Consider the following 26,840-nt stretch of genomic DNA (forward strand, 5'->3'; position numbering starts at 1 on the left):
AGCTTGCTTCAAATGTCAATCCTCTGAATGTCAGCCTTCTGAGTAGGATTATGGGCATGAGCCACAAACACCTAGCTTTCACCCTTGTGTTTTTAGTTGCTATGCTCAGTTTTTTAAAATACAAGAATATAGTATTTGTTAAATCTCATTGTTTAGCTGTGGTTTAGCAGTAGAGGACACTTGCCTAGCATGCACAAGTCTCTGATTCAATCACCAAACCTGTAAAAAGAAGAAAAGGAATCTGTGTCTTTGCAAACTACTGTTCTGATCCACCAATTGCCTCCCCATTTTACAGATGGGCTAAATGATTGGTAAAGCTCATTGTTTTTTCCTAAATGGCAATGATATTGAGGTACTGTTCCAAGCCTTTTTACAAGCCTATGGAGGGGGATGCTGTTGTTTGCTACATTTTACAAGTAAGGACCAGAGGTTAAAATCCAGGGAGCCTGGCTCCCCACTAACCCACCCCACCCTCAGGCTGTACCCACACTGCTCTGTGATCCTAAGGGGAACGTTACTAGCTGACGCGCCCCTCCCCTGAGTGCTTTGGCTTGTAGTTCCCGAATCCAGAGCTTCCTGGCTGTCACCTCCTCCCTCCATGGTCCCCAGTCATCACCTGCCCACCTGGCTAACACAAATACTAATTAGCCATTTCTACGACCTGCTTCCTGTTGGGTCTAATTACTGGGCAGGTCAACCCCACCATTGTAAGCACCATTAAATGAGAAGATTAACTTGGTCTCAGCTTTTCTGTGATTAAGATCAGCAGCACATTATTTAGCCATACTTGGCCTCCACAGCCAGGGCCCTCTCCACCCCCCACCCCCCAAGGCTGCTCTGCACGCGTGTGTGTGCTGGGGGTGGAGGTGCAGGGATGTCTGCAAGTGGTCCCAGGAGTCAGGTCCAGCAGCGGCTTCCTGCTCTGCCTTGAACTTGATGCTCACAGATCAGAGCGGACAACTCAGCCTTTGTAATTCCAGGAGAGGTGAGGCCTGCTGTACTCAGGACCAGGACTGAAGGAAGAAGGTGGGGACCACGCTTTTATGTGTTATTGTGTCAAGGCCACATGTTACTTACCAGATGGGTGGCTTTGGGCTTATGGCACAACCTCCTGTCTGTTGTTTTCAGGGTGCTGGGATGGCAGGGAGAAGCAAAGGGCTGCTCCTGTCCTCCCTCCATTCTTCAGGAGCTTGCCCTCTCCCTGCACTCCACTCCTGTTCACTCCAGTGCAGCTTCTCTGCTCACCACTGTGCTGAAGACCTACTACCATGGTTCACCTGGTTTATCTTGGGAAGGCTCTGGGCATCTCCAGATCAGAGCACAGAAAAGAGGAGAGGTGACTGGGAAGGCCTTGGAATGAGCTCCCATAATTCTGCTTCTGGGGAGCATGGGGAAAGGGTCACAGAGAAACCCAAGAAGGCTGCCTGGAGGAAGAGGCATCCAAGCTGAGGAGTGATCCCGGTGGGTGTGCAGAGGGTCACAGCTGATGTGCATTTGGAAGCTAATTATGGACACTGTTGTGGCTCCAGTGTGTGTGTAAGGAGATTAGGGACGAGGCTGGAGAGGGGCAGGGAGACATATTTGAAAGCTGTGCCTGGCTCACGGTCTTCATTCGGCCCGCAGCTGATCTTGTAGAGAGTGATTGGATCTTATCAGCTCATCTAGAAAGTTCTGTCTGAGCTTTCCAGGAGATGAAGGGCAGGGAAACCTGCTGCTGGAGGTTCACAAGGTCTGGGAAGGAGAACCAAGGATGGCTTCCCAAGAGGCAGAGCCTAGGGGGCCCGGAGCTGACTGGAGAAGAGGGAAGTCGGTCAGCGGTGTAGTCAGTGGCCTGTTCGATGTAGGAGGGCTGAGAGGTTGCTGGCCAGATCGGGGCCTGGGCATGGGTTGGGCTCCGCCATGGGCAGCAGTTGGCAGCACCAGGTAAGAGTCTCAGCACCTCCCAGGGTCCAGGTAGGCGACTCAACACAACTCCCTGCATGTGTATGCAAGGCTGCTGCTTCTCAAAGGATGCGCTGACCTCCTTGACCTCCCACGAGTGCCCTGCGTCCCTGGCCTAAGCGTGCCTCCCTGAGCCTCCTCTTCAGTCCTCCCTTACCCCCAGCTCCTACCCACCTCCCCCTTTCTCATTCAGGTCTCTGACTCCAGTGGAGTTCTTGGTGACATAGTCTCCTTTCCTACCCTGTCCTTATTCCCCATAGCCTAGATCAGGTAGGGGGCTGTGGCTGGAAGAAGAGGTTCCCCCCCCAAAAAAAAAGGAGAGAAGAGGGAAATGGGAAAAGAGAATACCAAAAAGACCCAAGGAGGCTGGGTCTGCTAATTGCACGCTCTGCCTTTCCCCGGAGCCTCAGGCCCCACGTCTGTGCAAAGGGGTCCTAGTGTGTATACAAGGGAGGGTTGGAGGAGGTATGGCACTAGCCAGTGAGCCAAAGCAATGGTTGGTTAAATTGGAGTCTTAATCTTGACCTAAAAAGCATGAAGGGAAATAAAAGAGCCAACTGATGACTGTTTGACAGAATGGAGGGCCAGGTATGTGGGGGGGGGGGGAACTGGTCCTGAGGCTTGAACTCAGGGCCTGGGTACTACCCCTGAGCATCATTTGCTGAAGGCCAGTCTTGAGCCACAGCACCACTTCTGGCTTTTTCTGAGAAGTTTATTGAAGGTAAACTACTCTCCAGCCTTGGGCTGGCTTCAAACCTCCCAAGTAGAGTAGCTAGGTTACAGGAGAGAGCCACCAGCACTTAGCTATATATATATATATATATATATATATATATATATATATATATATATATATATATATATATATATATCCCCTTAGGGCAAATGATTGGGAAGATAATGCAGAGTATTCTTATACTCCATTCCCAATTTCCTGTCCTACTAACAGGTGACTCACTTGCCATAGTTAATGAATTGATCATGGACAGTGTTGTTGCTAAATCACCATCCTCTTGCCTCAGCTTCTTCCCAAGTGCTGAGGTTACAGGGTATGCCACCTCACTCAGCTACTTGATATAGATTTCTTTAGTTGGTACCTCATGCTCTCTTGGTCCCACCTGTGACATTTGCTCATTTCGTTTCCTTAGGCTCCGTGACTGTTTCCCAACCGTCCTTAGCTTTGGTGACCTTCCAGTCAAGTTTTGTAGGGTGCCTCTGCTGGGGATTTGGCTGATATTTCTGTTATTAGAATTTGGGTCACATACACATGCCTTGGGGAGGAGAGCCACAGAGGTAGAGCACCTCTGTCCATAGCTCGTATATGGCTTGCTTAGCTGCTTGGACACATATCATTGTCACCTGGGGTCCCAGCCAGAGATGACAAGTACTTGGCCACTTGTGAGAGGAAAATGGAAAAGGGAAGAAAACAGGCTGATCAACCACAAGGAACTGAAGCTGAGATACAGTATGGACACAGCCCAGGCTCAGAGCTTTTCTCTGGGTGGCAGGGACAGGGAGCCAGCCTTAAAGTGACCAATGCTGACTAGCAACAGGGACAGGCTTGCCCGCACCCCCAGGCTGCAGGGCCTTTGTTGGCAGAGTGTTTATAACGGCTCCTTTCTTTCCCCATGGTGGAGTTTCCAGAGCTGGCACCATACACCGTCCTCTGCTGTGCATCCCTTTCCCTGTGTGGCAGGGATACAGCCATTCCACAGGGAGCTGTGGTTCCGACTTAACCCTTTTCTTTCTCTGAGCCAAGTCCTACTCAAGAACACCAGGCCACATTGCTCCCCAAGCTCCCCTCAGAGCCTGCAGTTTGCCTTTCCTGAAGCTTGCATACTTGCTTGTGGGCAGGGTGTGGCACCCACAACCACAAATGAGACCATTAAGGAAAACAAGTGCCCGCCCATCCTGTCCTACCAGCCCTAGTGCCTTGTCTTCCAGAGCAGCCATTGAAGAAGTAGCCTAGCCCTACCATAACTCCATGTCCCAGGTTCAAGGCCCATCTCTGGCTCTTGTGAGCTGTGTTGGCCTGGCTTTGAAGGCTTCATAATGAAGTCAGATTACATAGGCCCAGAGCCTCCCATGCAAGCTTCCTGATCTCCAGTGTAGACACAGGGAGGGATGAGGTGTCCTTTCCTGGAGCCTCTGTGGAGGTGAAGACTGGCCTGAGAGGGATGGAGCCCTCTGGAGGCAGAAGGTTCTCAGAGCAGCTGCTGGGTCTGCCCATCTGCCCTCCTTGCCCTGCTTAGAGGTGGAAGACTCACCATGGGACCTGCCCAGGTGGCTATGGGCACCCATGTAGATGGGCAGCAGAGGCCTGAGGGTCCTGAGGTGGCTGGAACACCGCTTCCATGTCACTTCAGAATCACAGCCAGCATTGCAGGTAGGGCCTCTGTTTCTGTGACAGACTCACAGTTCTGTATCTCATCATCCAGACCTGCAGTGGGGTCAGTATGGCTCTGGGGGGGACCTACTGTGGCCCCATGGGACCTCCACCCCAATCCTCTGCTCCAGCCTAAGCCTAGAGGGGGACACAGCCTCTGCCTTTGAGTCTCCCCAGTCAACAGTACTGAATGTTCCCCATGGTGGCATGGGTGACAGACTTTGGGGACATACAGGAAAGCAGAGGTCCCGAGAGAGGGTAGTAGATGGTCAGGAGTGCTTTATAAACCCAGGAGGAGTCATTCATTGTGCAACCTCCTGGCCTGTGCCTCAGTTTAGAGGCCAGTGGTTCCTGCCACCAGGGAAGGGTATGGCTTGGGGAGAGGAGATGGGAGCCAGGAACGTTCAGATGCCTCTGTCACGTAGGTGCGGGGAGGTGTTGGGTGAACCCAAATGCTTTGTCTCATTCATGTGTCACTTAATGCAACCAAGGGTCCTATTTTAGGAAAGCAAAAACAAACTATAACCCGGAGATTAATAAGCAAGGTGCATCCTTCCTTACCTGGAGAAAGAGGATGGGGAGTGAGGCAGACGTTTTAAGAATCAAGATCCCCTCATCCACTGCCACCCGGGGACATCTGTCCCTGGGACACATTTCCCTTATCCTCAGCAGTACAGTTAGCTACTGGAAAACTTGTAAAATTAAAGAGATTCTCCCCTCCCACCACCACCACCCCTTGTTGAACTCTCTGTGTCTCTGCTTGGGTAGGAATGGCCCACACAGGTCTGAGCTCCTACTGGTAAAGCCCCATGATTCTGGAGACAGGGAGAAAGCAAGCTAGACAATAAAGACATAAAGATATCACCAGGAAAATTAACAGAAGGGTGTGGTGGTACGTGCCTGTAGTTTCAGCCCTGGGGAGGTGGAGGCTGGATGCTGGTGACTTTGAGGCCAGCCTGGGCTACATGTGGAGGAGACTCAACAAAACAAATGGTTTCAGACTGCAGTGGATACTTTAAAGGAAACCAGGCCAACAGCTGTCAGGGAGGATGTGGGCTGCTCTTGGAGTGGGCTGGGCAGGCACTTCAGGAGATGGAAGGTAGGGGCAGGAGCAGGGAGGAGGAAGAAATGTCCCAAGTGGAGGGAGCAACAGTGCCAAAGGTCTTGGGGGCAACCTGGGATATCTGCGGAATGCAGTAATGGCCGAAGAGGTTGTCTGGAGTCTGGGCAAGTGAGTGGGGAGCAAAGATGAGAAGGGTCAGGACTTTGAGGATCTGGTAAAGGGTGTGTGTGTGTGTGTGTGTGTGTGTGTGTGTGGCTATGAGTGTCAGATGGGTAGAAGTGCACGTTGGAGTGAATAGGGTGTTCAATCACAGATTCAAGCCTTACTAAAAGTGGAGCACCACTTTCTGGTTTGGGAGTCCTAGGGCCCAGAGTCCCCAACAGGTACCTTGTACAGCAGGTCTTCCCTTGTGGAGTCACAGGAGAGGTCTGGGAGAAGTAGAGACCAAGATCACCCCCTGGGATGAATTTTAGTTTCTGTGTTACTCTGGCTGCCATGCCATCCTAGCTTCTGGTCTACCTTAAAGCACCCAGATCTTGTTTCCTCACTCTTGCGGTGCTGGACTCAAAGAGGTGTCAGGAGGGAACTAAAGTGCTCTGCCACTGAACTACAACCCCAAAGCAATGATTCTTAATGGGGGAGACGGGCGAAATTCTTTTATAAACCTGGTTTAAAAACTCCTGAGCTTGAGTCAGGCACCAGTGGCTCACACCTAGAATCCTAGCTGTTCAGGAAGCTGAGATCTGAGGATCATGGTTCAAAGCCAGCCCTGGCAGGAACGTCTGTGATACTTTTATCTCCAATAAAAGAATTTATTTTCTAAAAAAACAAAACAAAGCAAAACCATAAATAAGCCAGAAATGGCGCTGTGACTCAAGTGGTAGAGCAAAAAGAAGTTCAAGGACCAAGCCTAGACCCAGAGTTCAAGTCCTAGGACTGGCAAAAAACAAACAAACAAACAAACAAACAAAAGACCAGACCTCCAGGGAAGGGGAGACCAGAAGGGTGTGAGGCTGTCTTTTCTAGTCGAGTCTTTGCCTCTCTAGTTTTCCTAGCTTGTTGGAGGAGGCCCCAGGACCCTACTAAGGTCCCATGATGGGGGGCTTTGGCTGTGCTTGGCGGGGGGTCGGGGGGATTTGTCTGGGATCTTCCTTTCTGGAGCCTACCTCGGGGTGGGGAGGGCAAGGTTTCTCAGGGGAGGGTTTGGACGCCATTTCCTGCGCTCCAGGGTCTGGTGGGGCCGGGCTCCAGGCTGGGATCTTAGAGGGATCTTGGGGCAGGGGGAGCCACGCCCTCCGGGCCCGCCCGCCCCAGCGGGTTCCCCGGGCCGTGGCAGCGCGGAACTCCGGGACCCCGGACGGGATGCAGCATGCGGGGTGCGTGGCTGCCCCTCGTGGCTGCGGGTGAGATGGGCGGGGAGGGGACGGGACGGGGAGGGGACCCAGTTCAGGGGCCGATCTCGGTCTCTGGTGGCCGGGGCGGGGCACCGGGGCCGCTTCCCCATTCGGGCGCGCGCACCATGGAGGCGCTGAGAGAGTCCGTGTTGCACTTGGCTTTGCAGATGTCGACCTACAAGCGGGCCACGCTGGATGAGGAGGACCTGGTGGACTCACTGTCCGAGGGCGATGTGTACCCCAACGGCTTGCAGGTAGGAGCCCTGCTGTCCCCTCCCAGCATGTGCACTGGCGCCACCCCGCTCCCACCATCCCTACTCGAGGGGGTTGAGCACCCTAAGCTCTGGGCCAGGCTAGGACCTGGGCAGCAGTGACCCTGAGGTTCATACCCCCCAGCTTTGCCCAGCTCCTCCTGACCACTTGTCTGAGGCTTGAACCCCGGTGGGGCGGGGGTGTGTGGAAGCCCCTTCCTGATCTGACTGGCCTGTGGCCTTCCCACAGCCCCTACGCCCCCACGCCTTAAGTCACTGCCTTGCACGGACTTGCCCAGGCTGCATCCCAGGGCCCCACCTGCAGTCCTGGGGATCAGGAGGGCTGCAACCCCTAGGGAGGAGGCATTGCCCCCCACCCTGCCCCATAGCTGAATTTCCTAAGGGGAGGAATCCCAGCACTGCCTGTGCTCTCGGCCTCTTTGCAGTCCACTCAAGAAGGCCAGGTCCTTCCTTCCAGAAACCCGTCTGGATGGGACCTGGATGCCGGGCACTTCTGGCCAGGCCCTGAGCCCCGGGTGGGGTTTAGCCTAAGACAGGTGGGTGGCAAGGAGCAGAAATGAAAACACCCTTGAGAAACTAGCCTATAAAGAGGAATCCAGACCCTGGGACCCAGGTCATCTCAATCCAGGAAGACTTGTGCTAGGTTAGAACAAGGGAAGAACCAAGGTGACTCTGACAGTCACAGCCCAGGTAAGCTTAGAGCTGGAGTGTAAATGCTAACAAAGGAGGCAGCGGATTGAGTGTATCTTCTCCCATGCTAGTTAAATAGGCTAAGGAAATCCGAACTCCACATCCAGTTCTCCCATCTTCCCCATCCTCCCTGAAACATAGCACTCCCACTTAACTCATCCCACTCAGCTGTCAGCACTCTTATCAAAACTGCAGGATCATTCCCCATGTACAGATGAGGAAACTGAGGCTCAGAGAGGGATGACGTGCCCCTGCCCCTCCCCCCACACCAGGTCAGGCTCAGGACTGTGAATGACAATTTAAACCCAGGCTGTCTAGAGCCTCTTTTCGTGGACCCTTCCTTCCTAAGAGGCAAAGTCCAACAGGAAATTATTTTTCTGTGGTAAGCACTTTCCTTTCACAAATCAAAACAGAATCTAATCAGCCATCTTTTCCAGTCTCATCTTCCACAGCAGGTTCTAAATATATCATCTCAAAAGCATCTGAGAACTCACAACAAAAATTAATATGCCTTGTTATTGTTGTAACAGCCGCCCACTTGGGTTCACAGCCTTTTTAGATCAACTTAAGCGCCTTCTCCCTGGGAACCCTGGCAGAGAATAAGGAGCCCAGTTTCCAAGCCTGGGACTGAATGTGAATTCTGTGTCTACCCTTGACCCTGGGTGTCCTCTATAAGAGGGGGTAAGACAAAGTGGGCATAATGTATTCCTTGGGGATGGCGAGGATATTGTTGTTTTATGACTCATGAGGTAAGGGCTGGCATAACCTGTGTTACAGATGACAAAGCTGAGGGACAGAGAAAGGTTAGGGACATTCCTGTGGTCACATTACTGTTGTGTGGGTTGAAAAATTGTATCCCCACACCAAGCTGCCCAACTGGATTTATTTCCCATTTTCCATACAGAAGAAACAAAAAGGTTGCCCGAGGATTTGGGGACATTTTTGTGGGTGCCTTCTTGGCTTGTTTAGAGCCTCCTGGATTCCCCAGAGCAAATGCCAACCAGCCAATGCCTGTTTCACTGAGACTCAAAACCACCTCTGCTTACAAGGTGGTTTTCTTTTTTCTTCCTTCTCCCCCCCCCCACCGCCCACATTTTAGTGTTACTGAGATTTGAACTTAGGCCTTATTTATCAACAAGTGCTCTACCAGTTGAACCAAAGCTTCCAGCCCTCTCTGTTTCAGTGATTTTTCAGCTAGGGTCTCATACTTTTTGCCTGAGTCAACCTCCACAATCTTACCTGTACCTCCTGCACAGATGGAATTACAGCTATGTGTCACCATACCTGGCTTGTTTGTAGAGAATAGGTCTCTCACTACCTTTTTTTGGCGGGGGGGGGGGGCAGGTTTCAAACCTACATATTCTCCATCTCCTTCCCCTGAAATCTAGAGAAAGAAAAGGAAGCAATGCAAAGAAAAGCTAGATATTTAAATTCCTAGCAAAGATTTTCCTGTGTTTTGGCACCAAGGCTGTCTTTAGAGGTCAATGATGGAAACAGGCAAGGCCTCCCGACCTGTCAGCCACCCAGCCATCGCATTCTGGCCTGCAGCTCCTGGACTCTGACTGGGGGAGGGGGCCACATTTGGGGCTTTGACCTCCTTAGTTTATTTCACCTCCCTAGTTCAGGGATAGGAGGGTGAGGTCCAGAGGCGCCTCGGGATGTTAGGCAGGATCTTAACTGACCTCTGACATCCCAGGTTTCCCATCTTTCTCCCATGTGCCACAGAGAGCTAGGCAGCACCTCTAAATACAGACTGTGAGCTCTCCGCGATAGGAAGTACATTCAGGAATCACCAGTCATTTGGACATGAGCCATGGTGCAGGTGGCAGGTAGAGCCCCGATCCCCCAGCAGAGATGAGAGAATGAAAGGACATCAGAGATTTCCTCCATGCTAAACCCGGTGAACTGAAGCCCAAAGTCCACCTCATGGAAACTTTACTGGAAGACACTTCCCCAAACTGACACCCTCCCAGGCAGGGAGGCCAAGCTGTCACAGTCTGCCTGCTTTGAAAGGCGGGCTCTCAGGCAGGCAGCCCAGCCCCCCCTGCCAGCCCTCACTCTGCTGGGCTTCTAGGCTATAGGGGGTGGGCTCCCTGCCAAACCCTTGGCAGGCAACTCCTGCTCCCTGCAGCCCAGGTTGCTGGGGGCCCTGGCAGTGACTCACAGAGAACTTACTTTCCTTCTAGACCCAACCTGACTCAGAAACCTAGCTGAGCCTGCCTTCCCGCCTGCTCTCCTGCTTGCCTCTAGGGGCCCCAGGTGGGTGCCCATCCTCACTTGTGAAACTCGTTCTTGCTGCAGGCATAGATGAGCCAGGCTCTTACTTCTGTAACCGAATATTTATCCCCGATTAGTGCTTTTATTCTCTGGCTGTGGGAACCCTGGGCGCTTTCTTTCCTTCCTCCTGTCTCTGAGTGTCTGTGGCTCTTAACTCCATCCTGTTGGAGTTTGTTTTTTGGGGTTTTTTTCTCCACTTGTCTTTGGAGAGCACCCCTTTCTCTAGTTCTTGTTTGCTCTCCCATCTTAGATGGCAAGAAGCAGAAAATAAAGCTTCCAGCAAGTTGGGCATCTATAGTCCCCGGCATTGGTTCTGCTTCTTGGCCTACAGCCACTTCGCACTTACATCTCCCCATCAGGCAGCTTGCCATCTAATCCTCCGCACAGCTACAGCCCTCCCCCTCCCCCGTCTGCTCTGATTGACGTGGCCTCATTTCCAAAAGGAATTCAAGAAAGCATTTGCTTTCCCCGCTCATGACCGTGACCTTGTCTCATGAGCTCATCTCCATCCATCCCTAGAGGGAGGCGAGGCAGGTGCACTGATGGCTCTTAAGGGCCTTGACTAAGGCCAGGCAACTGTAAACAGCTCAGCAGTACCCCAGGAACTGGCCAATATCTCCTGGTCCAAGCCCAGTGCTCCAGGTGACTTCTCCTGCCCCAGGATCCGTGTTTGCTCTGGACAACGCCTTGCATGAGGTTAAAGGGCCTGTTTCCAAATGCCATTTGCCATTCTGGCTTAGAATGATGACTTTTTCAATTTAATCGGGGCTTAATGCTAATTTAATTTACAGTGAGCACCATCTGCTTAGATTCAGCACTTTGCTTGACCTGAAACGATGAGGCTCAGCCCACGCCTGCTGCTCGAGAGTGGCATGCCTTATGGGACCAGGCTACCCTGCCCTTGCTGGAGGAACGGATGTGTCACGGTCCTCTCTTCCGCTTCCCTCCAGCCCCAGCTTCCTGGGTCTCTCCTGGAGCTGAAAATACTCCTTAGTCCCAGAGACATTGTGAGAAGAGCAATGAAATGTCAAGCCCATTCACAAATCCCTATTCACTTCGCCAGATGTCTGTAGCTCAGGCCTGTAATCCTATCTTGAAGACACTGAGATTTTGAGAATCTCAATTCAAAGCCAGACTGGGCTAGAAAGCCTATGAGACTCTCACCTTCATTTAACAACCCAAAAACCCAGAAGTAGAGCTGTTGCTCAAATGGCAGAGTAAAAATCTTAAGGGACAGTGCCTAAGTTCTGCATTCAAGGCCTAATACCAGCGCACACACACACGTGCACACGCACACGTATACAATTATTAGCTGCTGGTAGGGTCTTTCTCCTGCCCTGTCTCCCTGTCCCTTCCATCTTCTGCCTTCTGTGTCTTTCCTCTCTCCTTCACCTCTTCAGTCACCTTTACCCCTGTCTGTCACCTTGTCCCTCTTATCAAACCAATGAAGTGAGTCCTTGCCCTCCTCCCTTCAGCTCTCTGGAGTGAGTGCTAGGTAGAGGGTGCCCCTAATCCAAGGTCACTCTGCTTCCTGTCCCCTGTGAGCTGAGCCCAGCATTCCAGGTGTCTTTTCCTGGCCACAGGTGCACAGAGATCATGAGGGGAAGGAGGAGGAGGAGGAGGAGGGGGCGAGGGCTGAGACAGTCCTGGGGCAGAAAGATGGACAGGCAGAGGGACACAGCTATCAGTGTCTTTACACGTGGCAGCAGCTGCCTCAAGTCCGTGGGGCCCTTCTGAGTACCAGTGCGTAGGGCAAGTTGAGGGAGATGTTGATGCCCCTGGTGAACCCTGGGGTGCTGTGCATGCACTGGAGCAGCACCCCAATCCTCTGTACCGGGTGGTCAGTGGAAGTCTCAACTCACCGAAAGTAGTGCTGGGAAGCTTTGCTTCTTCTCGTTGTAGAAAAATTCTTAGGCGAGCTGGCAGTGTAGCTTAGTGGTAGAGTGCCTGCCTAGCATGCACAAAGACCCGGGTTATTTTCCTCAGTACCACATCCACAGAAAAGTCGGAAATGGGGCTGTGGCTCAAGTGGTAGAACTCCAGCCTTGAGAAAGCCCAAGGACAGTCGGTGCTCCGGCCCTGAGTTCAAGCCCCAGGACTGGCAAATAACAATAATAATAATAATAATAATAATGATAATAATAATTTGCCTGGTATGATGGCTATGTCAATAATCCTAGCTATTCAGGAGGCGGATATCTGAGAATCGCGGTTCAAAGCCAGCCCAGGCACTAAAGTCTGAGAGACCGTTATCTCCAATTAACCACTAGAAAACCAGAAGTGGGGTTATGGATCCAGGGGTAGGACAATAACCTTGAGCTCAAGAGCTCAGGGACAACACCTAGGTCCAGAGTTCAAGCCCCACCAACAGAAAGAAAGGAAGGAAGGAAGAAAGAAGGAAGGAAGGAGGAGGGAAGAAAAGAAAAGAAAGAAAGAAAGAAAGAGATTGATTCTTAGGAACTTTTAACAGATAGCCTCCCTCCCTCGTCCCGCCTCCCTTTCCCTCCCTCTACTTGCCTGCTTCTGTGGCAAGAGCCAACTAGCCTTTCATGAAATGGCCACCAGTTCTTCAAAATCTTTGACTCTTTTTTTTTTTTTATTTTAATTTTGTTTGTTTGTTTTTGCCAGTCCTGGGCTTGGGCTCAGGGCCTGAGCACTGTCCTTGGATTTTCTCAAGGCTAGAACTCTACCACTTGAGCCACGGCACCATTTTTGGCTTTTTGCTGTGTATGTGGTAGCGAGGAATCAAACCCAGGTCTTCATGCATGCTAGGCAAGCACTTTAACCACTAGGCCAAACTCCCAGCCCTTAATTTTAAAATTTTTATTGTTATTATAAAGGTGATATACAGAGGAGTTACAGTTACTAAGTCAGTTAATGAGTGTATTTCTTTTTGGACAGGGTCACACCCTTTCCCTCCCTCTCTCCCAATCCCCCCCCCCCCATCCACACCTGCAACACAGTTGACAATGGCTCGACTCACTTTACAGGCTGATTTGTCTTCACTGAAATTCTCCTATCCCATTTTCTCTGGTGCAGCAGCTCCTAATCTCTTTCTGCCCACTGGGTACGCAGCCCTGACCACAGTGCTCTTACTCATCGCAGGTCCCCATGTGCCAGAGTGGGACCCCCAGGGACTCTGGCCTAGCTCTGGGGGAGCCCTCTCCAGCTATGTGGGCATTGGCAGGTCAGAGTCCCATCCTCTGATATACTGTGATAGCCTCCTTAGGAGTCTCCCTGTTTCCCTCCCACCTTGCCTCCTCTTAAGTTCTTCCCAAAGGACAAATCTATCTCTCCAGTGCTCAAGAAGTTCATGTTCCCTAATCTTTCTTATGGAACTTTTTAAATATACACCCTGTCAGCTTCTGTTTACTCTTCAAGACCCAGCCCAGATATCACCCCATCCAGGAAGCCTTCCCTGATTGAACCTCTATTCATCCCAGCCTTTATCAGCATTCCATTAGGCTGGGCGCAGTTGATAGCAAAGGAACCTCTTCCCCTCCATGTATGAGTTGGTGCCCTGCTATTTGTTGGGGGGAAATCGTGAACAAGCCCCACCTTCAGGAGCACCTTCTTGTCCTGTGGCCCCCTGATCTATCTGGTTTTGGGTATGAATGGCTGGGACTCATAGTTCTGAGTGTTGTTATGGGGTGTGTCCTTCCTTCAGCCCAAGAGCCCATCACACACACACACACACACACACACACACACACACACCACTTCCCCTCATTGTGCCGCCTTTCCTGTTTAGCTAGACTATGAGGCTGGGGCCATTTTTCCTGAGTTAATGGAGCTATTTCTCTTCTCGTCTTCTTCAGTGTCCCAGACTACATCTCTGAACCATTGGTGAGCTCAAGTACCTACAGACTCAGATTCAAGTTTCTGCTCTGCCCCTTCTGGGCCTCAGTTTCCTCATTTGTAAACAGATGACCAACAAGCCAGCCCTGGTGGGATAGTGAGGGCTTACTGAGCTCAGCATGTCCCTGCTTAAAGAACACCTGAGGGGTGACCATGACATCCTGGGCCCTGACCGGGGCCCCGTGGGTGCGGGGCTCTGAGACAGGCCCAGCTGGCCACTCTCTGCATGTCTGTAGTCCAAACATCCTGTTCCTTTTTGAGCTCCTTACTGGAGAAGCAAGGAAACACTGTTGGTCTTTTTTCCGTCTGCCCATATCGGGTGACATAGAACATGCAAGCCCGCCCAGCTCGAGCTACTGAGTCTCTGGTGTTTTGAGCAAATCCTAGATACTGGCTAGGGTGGAGGTTCCGTTCCTGGCTTAGGGCTGGTGCTGTGGGAACCAGACCACCCCTGAGACGGGAAGGCAGCCCCATGGCTCCCCAGGGCCTAGGCCTGCCTCGGAGCCCCTTCCTCTCAAGATTGGGGAGTCCTGAGCTCATGTCCTCCCCACTCCTCCTGCCTCCTCCCCTGCAGGTGAACTTTCGCAGCCCTCGGAGCAGCCAGCGGTGCTGGGCAGCACGGACCCCAGTGGAGAGGCGGCTGGTGGTGCTGGTGGCACTTTTGGCAGCAGGATTGGTGGCCTGCCTGGCAGCGCTGGGTATCCAGTACCGGACAAGTAGGTGCTTCTTTGTTTATGGAGGGTTTGTCTCCCCCACCTCCCTATTTCTGTACAGAGCATTTCCCTGCTCAAGCCAAGAAGGTTTCTAAGCACAAGGAAGAAGCAGAGCTCGGGATGCTGAGACGCACCCAGCCCTAGGAAGTGGGTGATATAAAGGTTTTAGAGTAAGAACAACTTAAGTTCACATTGGAGCCCAGCGATGTAACAGTGGTGTGACCTTAGGCAAATCATTTCCTTCCCCAGAGCCTGTGTCATCTCTCTTTAAGGTGGAAAGCAGTGCCCAATGGGATTTAGCCCTGAGGACATATGTGATGGCTTAAGGACTTCTTCAGCCTAGGACGTGGCTGCCAGTGCAGCCTGTCATCCTTAGTCCCCAGAGGAGACCAGCGGTAGCTTCCACATCTGACCACTCTGTGGACCAAATGCCTCCTTGACAGACATGGCCTGTGTCTTTCTCTCATGTCCCCACAGGCTGTGGTTGCGTTCCATTCTTTTCTAGATGAGGAAACAGGCATTTGAGTGGGGCAGATGGAATTTTCCCACTGGCTCCCTTATGGGCTCTAGGAGCTTCAAGAGCCCAAGCCCCGCCTTCTCTTGTAATGGAGCTCATTCCTGCTCATGAGGGATGTCCTTCCATGTCCAAGGTCTTTGTGCACGTGTCCACCCACCCATCCATCCATCCATCCATCCATCCATCCATCCATCCATCTGCCTGTTTGTGCCCCTTATGTGGGTAGGGTGAATGAGAGGCTCCTGTAATCATGCTGTCAGGGCTGGAGGCTGCTTCTCTGTGTCCATTGATAGATCCAGCCAGTGCAGCATGGCTCAGCCAACACTTATGCAACCGGGAAGATTCAAGTTAAAGCAAGGACAGGGAGGCCAGCCAATTCTAGGGTATCCCCCTCTCCTGCTTCCACCCCCAATACCTAGCTTCCTGATAGCTCATCTAGCTGAGCAGCCAGAGAGGGGCTTTGTCAAGGTGCCACCTGCTGACCTGGCCACTCATCAACAGAGAAAGCAGGGCTGTGCTAAGCCTTCCCCAATGGAGTTGCTGGCCTGGGGTTGGCCGTGCTAAACTGGAAAGGAAGAGACTCAGGACCTGGAGAGAAGAGAAGGCAAAGTCGTTGTTTATGTCATCCTTATACCCTCCTGTGTGAGACACATAGTCGGCTCATCCCATAGTATTTAGTGAGTGCTTACTCTAGAAATTAGAAATAAGTGATTATTTAACTGACTTTTTAAATTTATTTCTTTGTTTACTGTTCAGGTTCTGGGGTTTGAACTCAGGGCCTAAGTATTGTCTCTGAGCTTTTTTTTTTTTCCCCCTCAAGGGTAACACTCTACCACTTGAGCCATAACTCTACTTCTGGCTTTTTGGTAGCTAATTGGAGATAAGAATTGCATAGGCTTTCCTGCTTGGTCTGGCTTGGAACCATAATCCTCAGTAAAGCTAAGATTATAGGCATGAGCCACCAGCACCTAGCTCTTAACTGAACTATTTAATGGGTTATAGACCCAGCGGGTGCTTAATGCATATTTGACTAAGTAATTACTAGCCTCCAGGCCTTTCACAGCACACACTTGCATACCGCCTGGTACCATAGGCGTACAAGTAATCACTGAATGAATGACAAGAGTGGACAAAGGAAGGAGTGTGTGCATGCATGTGTGACTGGAGGTATGTGTACATGTGTTGTGTGTATTCTAACAGTGGGCCACGTGTTGCCACCCCCATCCAGGCCTTGCCATCTGGCTTCACGTCCTGATCAATCAGCTTCAGTTCTGAGCAGCCCTGTCATTGGGGACCACTGGTAGCTCTTTGCCCTGGACCTGGGAAGCCGGCAGGATTCCAGTAGGTGTGGTTCTAGGGCCATCCCCTAGGAGACCCCGCAGGGTTTCTTCCCCAGGATCCCAAGGGAGCTTCCAAGGGACAACTTTTAAGGGGTCAAACTCAAAGCAACTCTGCTGTTGTTGCAAGGAGGTCCTGAGGGGGAACCTACCCTCTCAGCACCTGGGGAGGGACTTCTCCACCTGGGCCTGGCAGGAGAAGGTCCTTCTTGTTTCAGGGTGGAGTGGATTAAGTGATTACTGAGCTGCCTACAAAAGCAGTGGCTACCTAGAATGTGGACCGTGACATTATGACATTGGCCACATCTGAGCCAACACAGGCCAGAAAAGCAAGCCCTCAAGTGCTTCTGGAAGACCCACATCTGTGTCACATCTGGGCACCTAAGGATCTTTTGATCTTTCTTCCTGCTAGATCCTCCTTTCTAGAAACTTCAAGTAACTTTACAAACTACAGCTACCCAAACATGAAACTTTCAGGAACCATTGGAAGCACCTTCCAGCTTGTTAGGGCCAGCCACTGAGCAGGTGGGTGGACTTGATCTGGGGTTGGGTCTCACATTCTCAACTGCCCATCCCCATCCTGATGGGATGAGATGGATGCCACCTCCAGGAGGTGGTCACCAAGCACTGGAGAAAACGTGGCCACTTGGTCATTTATCATTCTACAAACATGTATTAAATAGCTGCTAGATGCCATGCTGGGCAGGGACACAGAAAAGCAAGCAAGGCGCCAGCCTTACACTCAAGTTCATGTTCTAGTCGGGGCAGTAGCCAGGGAGAAGACCAGGGACAGCCACTGTTCCCCATTCAGGGAGCAGGGACTGGGGAAGGGCCATTAATTTGTTAATCTAATCTTTATTAAGCGCCTGGTGAGCCAGGACCACATACAGATCTGTGAGCCTGTACATAGTTAAATAACCAAGCAGTCATTGTGTGAGCACTGCCTAGGAGCTGGCAGAGTGTCCAGCAGAGTTGGGGTCTTAAGAAGGACCCAGACCTCTGACATAGGCTCCTGACACTGAATTGTTTTGTTTTAAACCCAAGTCCTCTTACCGTCTATCCCCTGGGTATTTCCTTCAGCCAAGATTTTGCCCAGCCTTGACTTCCTGTGGCTTAGGGTGTAACAATAGGTATTCTTTTCCCTTTCCAAGAACAAAGTTATGCCATAATATTGAATAGGCCTTTTCAAACCGCACACAAGTTCTCTTTCCCCTCCTCCCCCACAGCGATTCTGGCCACTCCCATGGTTGGGATTGGGGTGTGCAACAATGGTTAAGATGACGTGATCTCAAAATACTGTAAATGAAGCTAGGTGAGCTAGTGCATTGTGTGTGTATAAATGTAGACAGACATATACATATAGATATACGCATACTGTTAACAGCAACATCGTTCTCTCCATCAAAGGGATTGTCTAGGGTTGGGGATTTGCCTCAGTGGAAGAGTACTTGCCGGGCAAGTGCAAGGCACTGAGTTCGGTCTGGGGAAAAAAGAAAAAAAGGGTTATCTATAAGTTGGAAGTGGAGTTCAGTGGTGGAACACTTATCTAGCATTAAGGCCTTGGATTCAGTCCTAGTAGTATAGCACTTGTACACACACGAACACACGTACGTGTGTGTGTGTGTGTGTGTGTGTATGTGTGTATTCCTGTTCTGTTCCTGGGGCTTGAACTCAGGGCCTGGCACTGTCCCTGAGCTTTTTGCTCAAGGCTATCACTTTACCACTTGAGCCACAGCTCCACCTCCAGCTTCTTGGTGATTAATTGGAGATCAAAGTCTTATGGACTTCCTGCTCTGTCTGGCTTCCAAGTATAATCCTCATAACTCAGCCTCCTGAGCAGCTAGGATTTCAGGCATGAGCCACCAGCACCCAGAGTGCTCAACAGATTTTATTGATCATAAATTATCTCAAAATATAGTTGCCTCTAGTTCTGTTGCTCCTCTGATCCCTTTATGGAGAACTTTGTACTTATTAGTATTGATAGGTAAAAGACAGACAAGTAAGTAAGCCTGTTCCGCACATCCTCTTGGCTAGTGGTGTGCTGTCAAGGGAGGCGAGGACCCCTCTGTTAGCCCTACCTTCTTCCTGTTTTCTACACACCAGCCTGAGACCTTGAGACCTGAGCCCTGAGGAAGCGGAGAGCCCTGTGTCCAGCCAGAAGGTCATTCCCTCATCACTGTGAAATGTACTAACTTCTAGACAGAGAAACTGAGCCTTGGAGAGATATGAAGTCACTTGTCAGAGGCCCTACAAGGCAGAGGCAGAAAGCTGAGGTTTAAACCCACATCTAACAGTCTAAAGCTACCCCGTCTTGCTTCTTCCCTGTGTAATAGGAAACTGATCTTCCAGTCCAGCTGCCCCGGCTCCTGGCATGGCCAGCAAAGAGATGACTTAGCTTCCAGCTCCCACACAGCTGGGTGACCTTGGTTAGTCCCTCCCTCAATGCCTTAATTTCCTGGAGTTGGTTGGTTGGTTGGTTGATTGGTTTGTGCCAGATGCACAGCTTGAACTCAGGGCTTGGGCACTACCCTCGAGTTTTTTAGATCAAGGCCAGCCCCCTGTCACTAGAACCACGTCTCTACCTCCAACTTTTTTGGTGCTTAATTGGAGATAAGTCTCTTGGACTTTAGAGCCTGGGCAGGCTTCAAACCTCAGATCCTCAGATCTTAGCCTTCTGAGTAGCTAAGATTGCAGGTGTGAGCCACCAGTGCCCAGCTGCTTCCTGGTGTTTTTGCATGAATATTGTAGCCACATCTGATGCTGAGATAGGGATAGAGAACAGTGAGCGTGTGAGAACAGCATGTTTGCAGATTTGTGTTAGAGAGCAGCCACTGTTGTCACTTGGATCCTAGAGTCAGGTTTGGCCTCCTGGCTCAGCCAAGCCTCTAGAGAGCCATCTGTGATCCGCTCTCCTGATCAAACTTGAGACTGGGGGTCTAAAACTATTCCTCATCTCTCTAGCAAACTGGTTACTTAGGTTTCCTGTTTGTCTTTTCAAATGGTACTAGGGCCTTCACTTTTGCTTTGTTTGAAGGTTTATTGAGACAGCAGATTCCTGCCATGTGTTCAGAAGTGGTGTTTCCTGGCTCCTCCTCTGTCCACCTCATCTCTCTATATTCCAGTTTACCTCATCCACGTAGCATAGAGTCAGTGTTTACTCTGTTTTGCATAGAATGAATGGCAGTTTCTCCAACTGTTGTCATCTAACTCTTACATGTATATGTGTCCCTAAATGAATTATTAGCTCCTGAAGAAAAGGACTTTGCTTTCTATATTCCTCATCTTTCTCTACCTTCTCTCTCTCCCTCTCTCTCTCTCTCTCTTACACACACACACACACACACACACACACACACACACACACACACACAGTACTAGGCAAAGAACCCAGAACACCCTTATTTTGTTGAATACATGAATGTATGAATAAATGAATTTATTTTATATCAGAGAATAACAAAAATCTGGTGAGGGCTTGGGCATGGTGGTATATACCTATAATCCCAGCTATTTGGAAGGTAGAGATAAGAGGATCACAGTTGGAGGCCAGCAGGGAAAAGGCCAGACCTCAATTTAAAAAAAAAAAAAAAAAAGGCTGGGAAGGTGGCTTAGTAGTAGAGTGCTTGCCTAGCATGTATGAAGACCTGGGTTTGATCCTCAGTACCACATACAAAGAAAAAGCCAGAAGTGATACTGTGGCTCAAAGTGGTGGAGCTCCAACCTTAAACAAAAGAAGGCACTGAGTTCAAGCCCCAGGACCAGTTTAAAAAAAAAAAAGCCTGGCCAGGTGCAATGGCTCATATCTGTACTCCAGCTACTTAGGAGGTAGAGATGAGAACAATGAGCCAATGAGCTGGGCATGGTGATGCCTGCCTGTGATCTCAGCTTCAGTGGAGGCCATAGGTAGAAGGGAGTCTCCATTTGCATTTAGCCGAGCAAAAATTTTATACTCTACCTGGGGAAAAAAAAAGTTACTGAAAAACCAAAGGGCTAGATGTGTGGTTCAAGTGCTAGAATGTCTGCTAAGCAAGCACAAGCCCTGCATTCAAACCCCACTGTCACAAAAACAAACAGTGACAACAACAATGTGACCACTGTAGCACATACTTATAATTCTAGCTACTAAGGAGGCATAGGGAGGAGGATCATGGTCCAGAGTCAGCCTGGGAAAAAGTGAGAAATCCTCTCTAAAAGCAGAAGTCCTGGATGGGGTATGGTTCAAGTGGTACAGTATAAGGTGTTTTTTTTGTTGTTGTTGTTTTCCTTTGCCAGTCCCAGGGCTTGTACTCAGGGCCTAAGCACTGTCCTTGGGCTTTCTCAAGACTAGAGCTTTATCACTTGAGCCTCAGCATCACTTCTGGCCTTTTCTGTGTATGTGGTACCAAGGAATCAAACCAGGGTCTTGGTACATGCTAGGCAAAGCACTCTACCATTAGACCAAGCTCCCAGCCCATGTACAGGGCTTTGAGTTCAATCTCCAGTACAAAAAAAAAGAACAGAAGAAAGCCAGGGAGTCACTCTGGGAGGATTATGAGAAACACCCCTTCATTCTAGGGACCCAAGAGTTTTAGGCCACTAAACCAAGGTCTTCTTTTGTAAGCTGAGAGAGCTGAAATCTCCCAAATCATATGGGGTCTAATGACCACCCAATTCCAAACTTTTAGTTAGGCTTATGGGTAGGTTTGTGTCCCTGGGGCCCTAGGCCACTTGTGCTGCCCTCCTGGAACCTTTGGCCTGCCCCACTTCACTGCCCTCTGGTTTTTGTCCCCTTCCAGGAACACCTCCAGTATGTCTGAGCGAGGCCTGCGTCTCAGTGACCAGCTCCATCTTGAGCTCCATGGACCCCTCCGTGGACCCCTGCCAGGACTTCTTCAGCTATGCCTGTGGGGGCTGGATCAAGGCCAACCCTGTACCTGACGGCCACTCCCGCTGGGGGACCTTCAGCAACCTTTGGGAGCACAATCAAGCCATCATCAAACACCTGCTGGGTAAGTGCCAACAGGAGACTGGGCAAATGGGCCAAGTCTGCTAAACCTGCCAGCCGCCCGGGCCTGCTCAGAGGAGAGGCAGGGCGGGCTAGAAAGGCCACAGACTTTGGAGTGGGAGCAGCTTGGTAGCCCTAGTTGTTATTCTGTGGCTTCAAGTTGCACCTTAAATCTTGACTGAGCTTTGAAGGCAAAGGGTAGATAGAACAGCTCATGTTCGAAGATTGTGAATCAATGGAAGTTGTAACAACAGCTCATCAGAGTTAGTCTCTTTGGCCTCCTGAACCAGCCTTGCAGGATAAGCTGTGTGACCAAAGTCCTTCTGACCTTGAAGTTGGTGGTGTTATGTTCAGGTTAGTACCCATGAGTGTCTTGTTTACAGCAGCATTCCTGGTTAATGTTTGCAGAAATCAAATATTTGCAGGAATAAAGAAAGGAGTCCCAATTTCAGACTGAACCACAGACCTCTTGCCTCAAATCCCCTGAAAGCTGGGACCTGGCCCTCTGCCTTTCCTGTTGACCTTTGCTGAGACCCTCAGTGCTGGGAGAGGCCAGACTATTAAAGTCTAACTCATTTGTCCACTGGGGAAAACTTAGACTCAACAAATACTATTCTTCAGAATTCCTTCAGAGAATGATGAGAGGTTGGAAGCATAGCTCAGTTGGTAGAGTGCTAGCCGATGAGCAAAAGCGTCAGGTATCAAGTTCTAGTACCAGTTTTGGAACAAATAATAAAACAGAACAGTGGGCAGGGTGAGATTGATCAGGGTGACATTGTCTTCATAACCTGATTTCTGGAATTAAAACCGTTATGTACACTATTTAATAAAAATAAATTTTTTAAAAAATTAAAAAACCTTCAGGACCAAGAGCATAGCCTATTGGTAGAGTGCTTGCCTAGCATACATAAAGCCCTGGATTCAATTCCTGGGTACCACATGCTGAGAAAAAAAGCCAGAAGTGGTACTGTGGCAGAGCATTAGCCTTGAGCAAGAAGTGTTCAAGGACAGTGATCAGGCCCTGAGTTTAAGCCCCAGGACTGTCAAACAAAAGCAAAAACAACAAAACAAAAAACCTGAGCATACTAGTAGGTAAAAGAGGAGAAGGTATCTAAAAGAGGGCAAATTCAGCTGGGTATGGTGGCTCATGCCTACTAAAAGGCAGACATCTGGAAGATTGGTTCAAGGTCACCCTGAGCAGAGAGTTCAAAGAGACCCTATTTCAACCAAATAAAAGCTAGAATGATGGCAGTCTAGGGCTGGCCTGGGCCAAAAACAAGACTCTTTCAAAAATAACCAAGCCTGGCACAGTGGCTCATGCCTGTAATCCTAGCTACTCAAAAGGCTGAGATCTGGGGCCGGGAGTTTGGCCTAGTGGTAGAGTGCTTGCCTAGTATGCACGAAGACCCGGGTTTGATTCCTCGGTACCACATACTTAGAAAAAGCCGGAAGTGGTGCTGAGGCTCAAGTGGTAGAGCTCTAGCCTTGAGAAAAATCCAAGGACAGTGCTCAGGCCCTGAGCTCAAGCCCAGGACTAGCAAAAAAAAAAAAAGGCTGAGATCTGAGGATCAAAGTTCAAAGCCATCCAGTCAAAAAAGAACCTGAGACTCTTATCTCCAATTAACCTCTAGAAAAAATGGGAAGTGTGGCTTGCCTCAAGGGTAGGGAGGTAGTCTTGAGCTGAAGAGCTTAGGGACAGTGTCCAGGCCAAGTTCAAGCCCCGTGACCCACAAAATAAAAGGCAAGTACTCACATGCTTAGTTTAAGACAAAGTGAAAAATCTGAGCTTTGTCGAAAGGGGCAGTATGGCTTTAGTGCAGGCAGGTGAAATTATTAGGAAAAGGAGTCACTACCCATAGTATTTGAGATAAAGAACATGAAATCTAGCTTTGGGTGAGTAGCATCAATGCCTACTGTGGCAGTAATGTAGCTAGCTACTTTATGTGGTGCCAAGTTTGCATGCTCAAACTGTATGGGTAAATTTGAGTAATTTTACAGTGTTGAACTCTATGGGTCCTGAGCATGCGTGGTTCTTCCTTAACCTTAGTGGCAGTCTCCTCGGAACTTTCAATCCTAACGTGCTAATGGGGGAGAGGGGTGGTTGCCAATTGTATCAACGGTATGTGCTGTAACCTTTGACCTTGCACAGCACAGTCTACAGAGCTGTTCTGTAACCTGGTCGCAATGGTCCTGTAGGGTATTGCTCACCTCATTCCATAGACAAGGAAACTGAGGGAGGACCTTGAGATGACAGGGCAGGACAAGCCTGGTTCCCAGTCATATGCCTTTCTTATACCCCTCCAGGGATAAGGGCCCCTGCCCACCTTGCTAGACAACAGGACAGGAGGACCTGAAGGAAAGCAGGAAAGAGTCTGACCTAGCGAGTCCTCTGCATGCTGGACACAGTGTTAGACCCTTTGTAGTTGCTCCGTTTCAGCCTCGCTGCAACCCTGAGATTTAGGGAATTTTTTTCTTTTTTTCTTGAACCCTGGGCCTGGGCCTGTCCCCTGAGCTCTTCAGCTCAAGGCTACTGCCCTACCCTTTGAGCCACAGCACCACTTCTGGTTTTCTGGTGGTTAATTGGAGATAAGAGTCTCTCTGACTTTCATGAACCGAGATCCTCAGATCTCAGCCTCCCGAGTAGCTAAGATTACACGTGTGAGCCACTGTGCCCAGCAGGATTTTCTTATTTGTTTATTTGTTTGCTTGCTTATTATGCCATGAGACTTGCACTCAGGGCCTAGGTGCTATCCCTAAGCTTTGTGCTCAAGGATAGTGCTCTACCACTTGAACCACAGCTCCACTTCCGACCTTTTTGATGGTTAATTAGAGATAAGAGTCTCCTGCTTGGGCTGGCTTTGAACCTCCATCCTTAGTTCTCACCCTCTTAAATAGGATTACAAGTAGGAGCTACTGGCACCTGGCAATTTAGGGATTTTCATTCCTATTTTCTAAATGGAGAAACTGAGGCTCAGAGATGTTAAGAGACTTTGCCAAGAGCACACCTCCTGGTGAGCCATTAGCACTGATAGGAGGTAGGAAAGAAAGGTAGACAAACTGTCTGACTTCTTGGTTTGTCCCTGAGCTGGCCCTGTGCCTTGTGGCCACAGGTTCTGACCCTACTACTTCCCGAGCTAGTTCTTATCAGAGAAAACCTTGGATCTAAGCCCATCCCACCCTGCCTGGCCTTAACTTGGCAGAACTTGTGAAAAGTAGTCTCCAGTCTTGACCTGTATCCTTACATCCACGCGGTCCCCTAGGGTCAAGTTGTGGCTGTTCCAAGCAGGCTTAGAACATTCGGAACCAGGCCATTAAGGCCCTGACCACAAGGCCAGGGTCTCAGAGCACCAAGAGACCATCCTGCAGAACTGTGAGGCCCATATGCTAGTGTGGCTGCTGACCAGAGGCCCGGCTCTCTTGTACTTAGTTCTAATCTCTGTGAAATGGTGACTTTGGTAGCTCCTTATACCTAAGGCTGTGATGAGTACAGATTTGCATGTGATATTCAAAGTGCTTAGCTTGGTGGTACTGAGTAAGTTCCAAGTGATGTTTTTCATAACAAGCTACTGAGCTACTACAAAAAGAACACCAGGGGCTGGGAGTTTGGCCTAGTGGTAGAGTGCTTACCTAGCATGCATGAAGACCGGGATTTGATTCCTTGGTACCACATACATAGAAAAAAGCCAGAAGTGGTGCTGAGGCTCAAGTGGTAGAGCACTATCCCTGAGAAAGTCCAAGGACAGTGCCCAGGCACTGAGTTTAAGGCCCAGGACTGACCCCCCCCCCGAAAAAAAAAAGAACAGCAGCCTCCTGGGGTCTCTGTAAGATGGACTTGAACTCAGATCATTAGGAAGCATACTCTAAGAATAAGCCAATGTTTATTCTGTTTTTTGTTATTAGGGAAAATGGTACAGGGTGACACACATACTTTCTTATTTATGCTATTTCATTTAATTCTCGAGGTGTGCCACAACAACACCAGATAGACCTATTTTACAGATGAGGCCCACAGAGGCAGAAGAAGCATGTTGCCTAGAAATGATGGAGCTGGGATTCAGCCCAGCTATGGGGCATCAACACTTGTGCTCGTAGAGAGGTCCAACATGGTCCTGCTTTGGAGAGCAGTGGAATGTAGCTGCCTGGCTGAGCTCTGTAGATCACAGAGCTGGCTTTACCTCCATGTCAGTTCCCCGCCCGCTTCCCCCCACCCCACCAAGGCATATCCCAGGTTCCCTGTCCCAGCCTCACTCCTGGGAGCTAGTCAAGAGATAGTTCCTCATGGGTGGCCTTCATTCTTAGAGTATTGGTACCTGGAACCACCTCAAAGAATAGGTAACAAGTGGGGAAAAAAATAATCGCAGGCATGTGGCCACTGCATTCTTGGGTTTAAAGCCAGACTGACTTCAGCTTTTCCCAACACAGAGGAACAGCCAGCCAGCAGGCTACAGAAAGGCGCCAACCAGGGTCACTAGGACAAACAGGATGCTGATACCCCTCCAGTGTGGTCTGGAGTTGGCTCTGGCTTGGCGAGAGAAGAGGAGGGACATTCAGTGTGCCAATGTGGATGAGATCCGTGGCCAGGGAGGACAGATGTTCCCCTGCTCTTGCTGTGTGGCCTTGGGCAAGCCTGGCTTTTCTTTGATGAGTGAATCATGGCTACTGGAGAGGAGGTCCAGGCGGATCTGGCACAGGTGGGCTGGCCCGGGCCTGGTGCCACTGTGTGTGTCCTGGCAGTCTGGTGGAAAGGTGACCTCAGCACTGTGGAACACAGAAAAGTGTCTCTAAGCTCCTGTGGGTGGTCTGTGTAGGCTCTGTGGCAGCTTTTCCTTAAGGGAAGCAACTGGCTGGCCAGTACCCCTTAAACTTGGCTTTGCCGTTGGCTTTCCAGTTGTGCTTAGCTCTGACCCATCCCCCATCTTTTTAAAGCTGCTTCCTCTGTCTGGTAGCTTTGCTGGGACTTGAGCCTGTCAGGTGTGCACCTGTCATGTTTATGATATCATACTATAAGATGAATGTGTGTTTTTAAAAGATAGCCCAAGCCAGGTGCCGGTGGCTCACGCCTGTAATCCTAGCTACTCAGGAAGCTGAGATCTGAGGATCACGCTTCAAAGCCAGCTTGGGCACTAATGTCGTTGAGACTCTTATCCTCAATTAGAAAACTAGAAAACTGGAAGTGATGCTATGGCTCTGGAGGTGGGGCAGTAGCCTTGAGCTAAAGAGCTCAGGGACAGCGCCCAGATCCAGAGTTTAAGTCCTAAGACCAAAAAAAAAAAAAAAAAATAGCCCGGTTCCCATGGGTCACACCTGTAATCCTAACTACCCAGGAGGATAAGATCTGAGGATCACAGCTCAAACCACTCTGAATAGGAAAGTCTATGAAGACACTTATCTCCAATTAGCCACTGAAC

The 26,840-nt window shown here is 50.1% G+C and overlaps 1 protein-coding gene across 2 annotated transcripts in view; it reads left to right on the plus strand.

Moving 5' to 3' along the window:
- Ece1 (endothelin converting enzyme 1) overlaps nt 1–26,840 on the plus strand; it is a 93,551-nt gene that overhangs the window by 37,317 nt on the left and 29,394 nt on the right. Inside the window, exons 2-4 of one of the 2 annotated variants that reach the window (XM_090335660.1) lie at nt 6,952–7,038; nt 14,456–14,597; nt 21,224–21,436. In XM_090335660.1, the coding sequence (XP_090191786.1) occupies nt 6,952–7,038; nt 14,456–14,597; nt 21,224–21,436 (442 nt within the window). Of the gene's footprint in view, nt 1–6,909; nt 7,039–14,455; nt 14,598–21,223; nt 21,437–26,840 lie in introns of those variants that run through there. The other variant, XM_090335659.1, reaches the window with a different exon arrangement.

The sequence above is a fragment of the Megascapheus bottae genome, chromosome 6 (genome assembly GCF_031878675.1).
Source record: "Megascapheus bottae isolate mThoBot1 chromosome 6, mThoBot2.hap1, whole genome shotgun sequence".
NCBI lineage: Eukaryota > Metazoa > Chordata > Mammalia > Rodentia > Geomyidae > Megascapheus > Megascapheus bottae.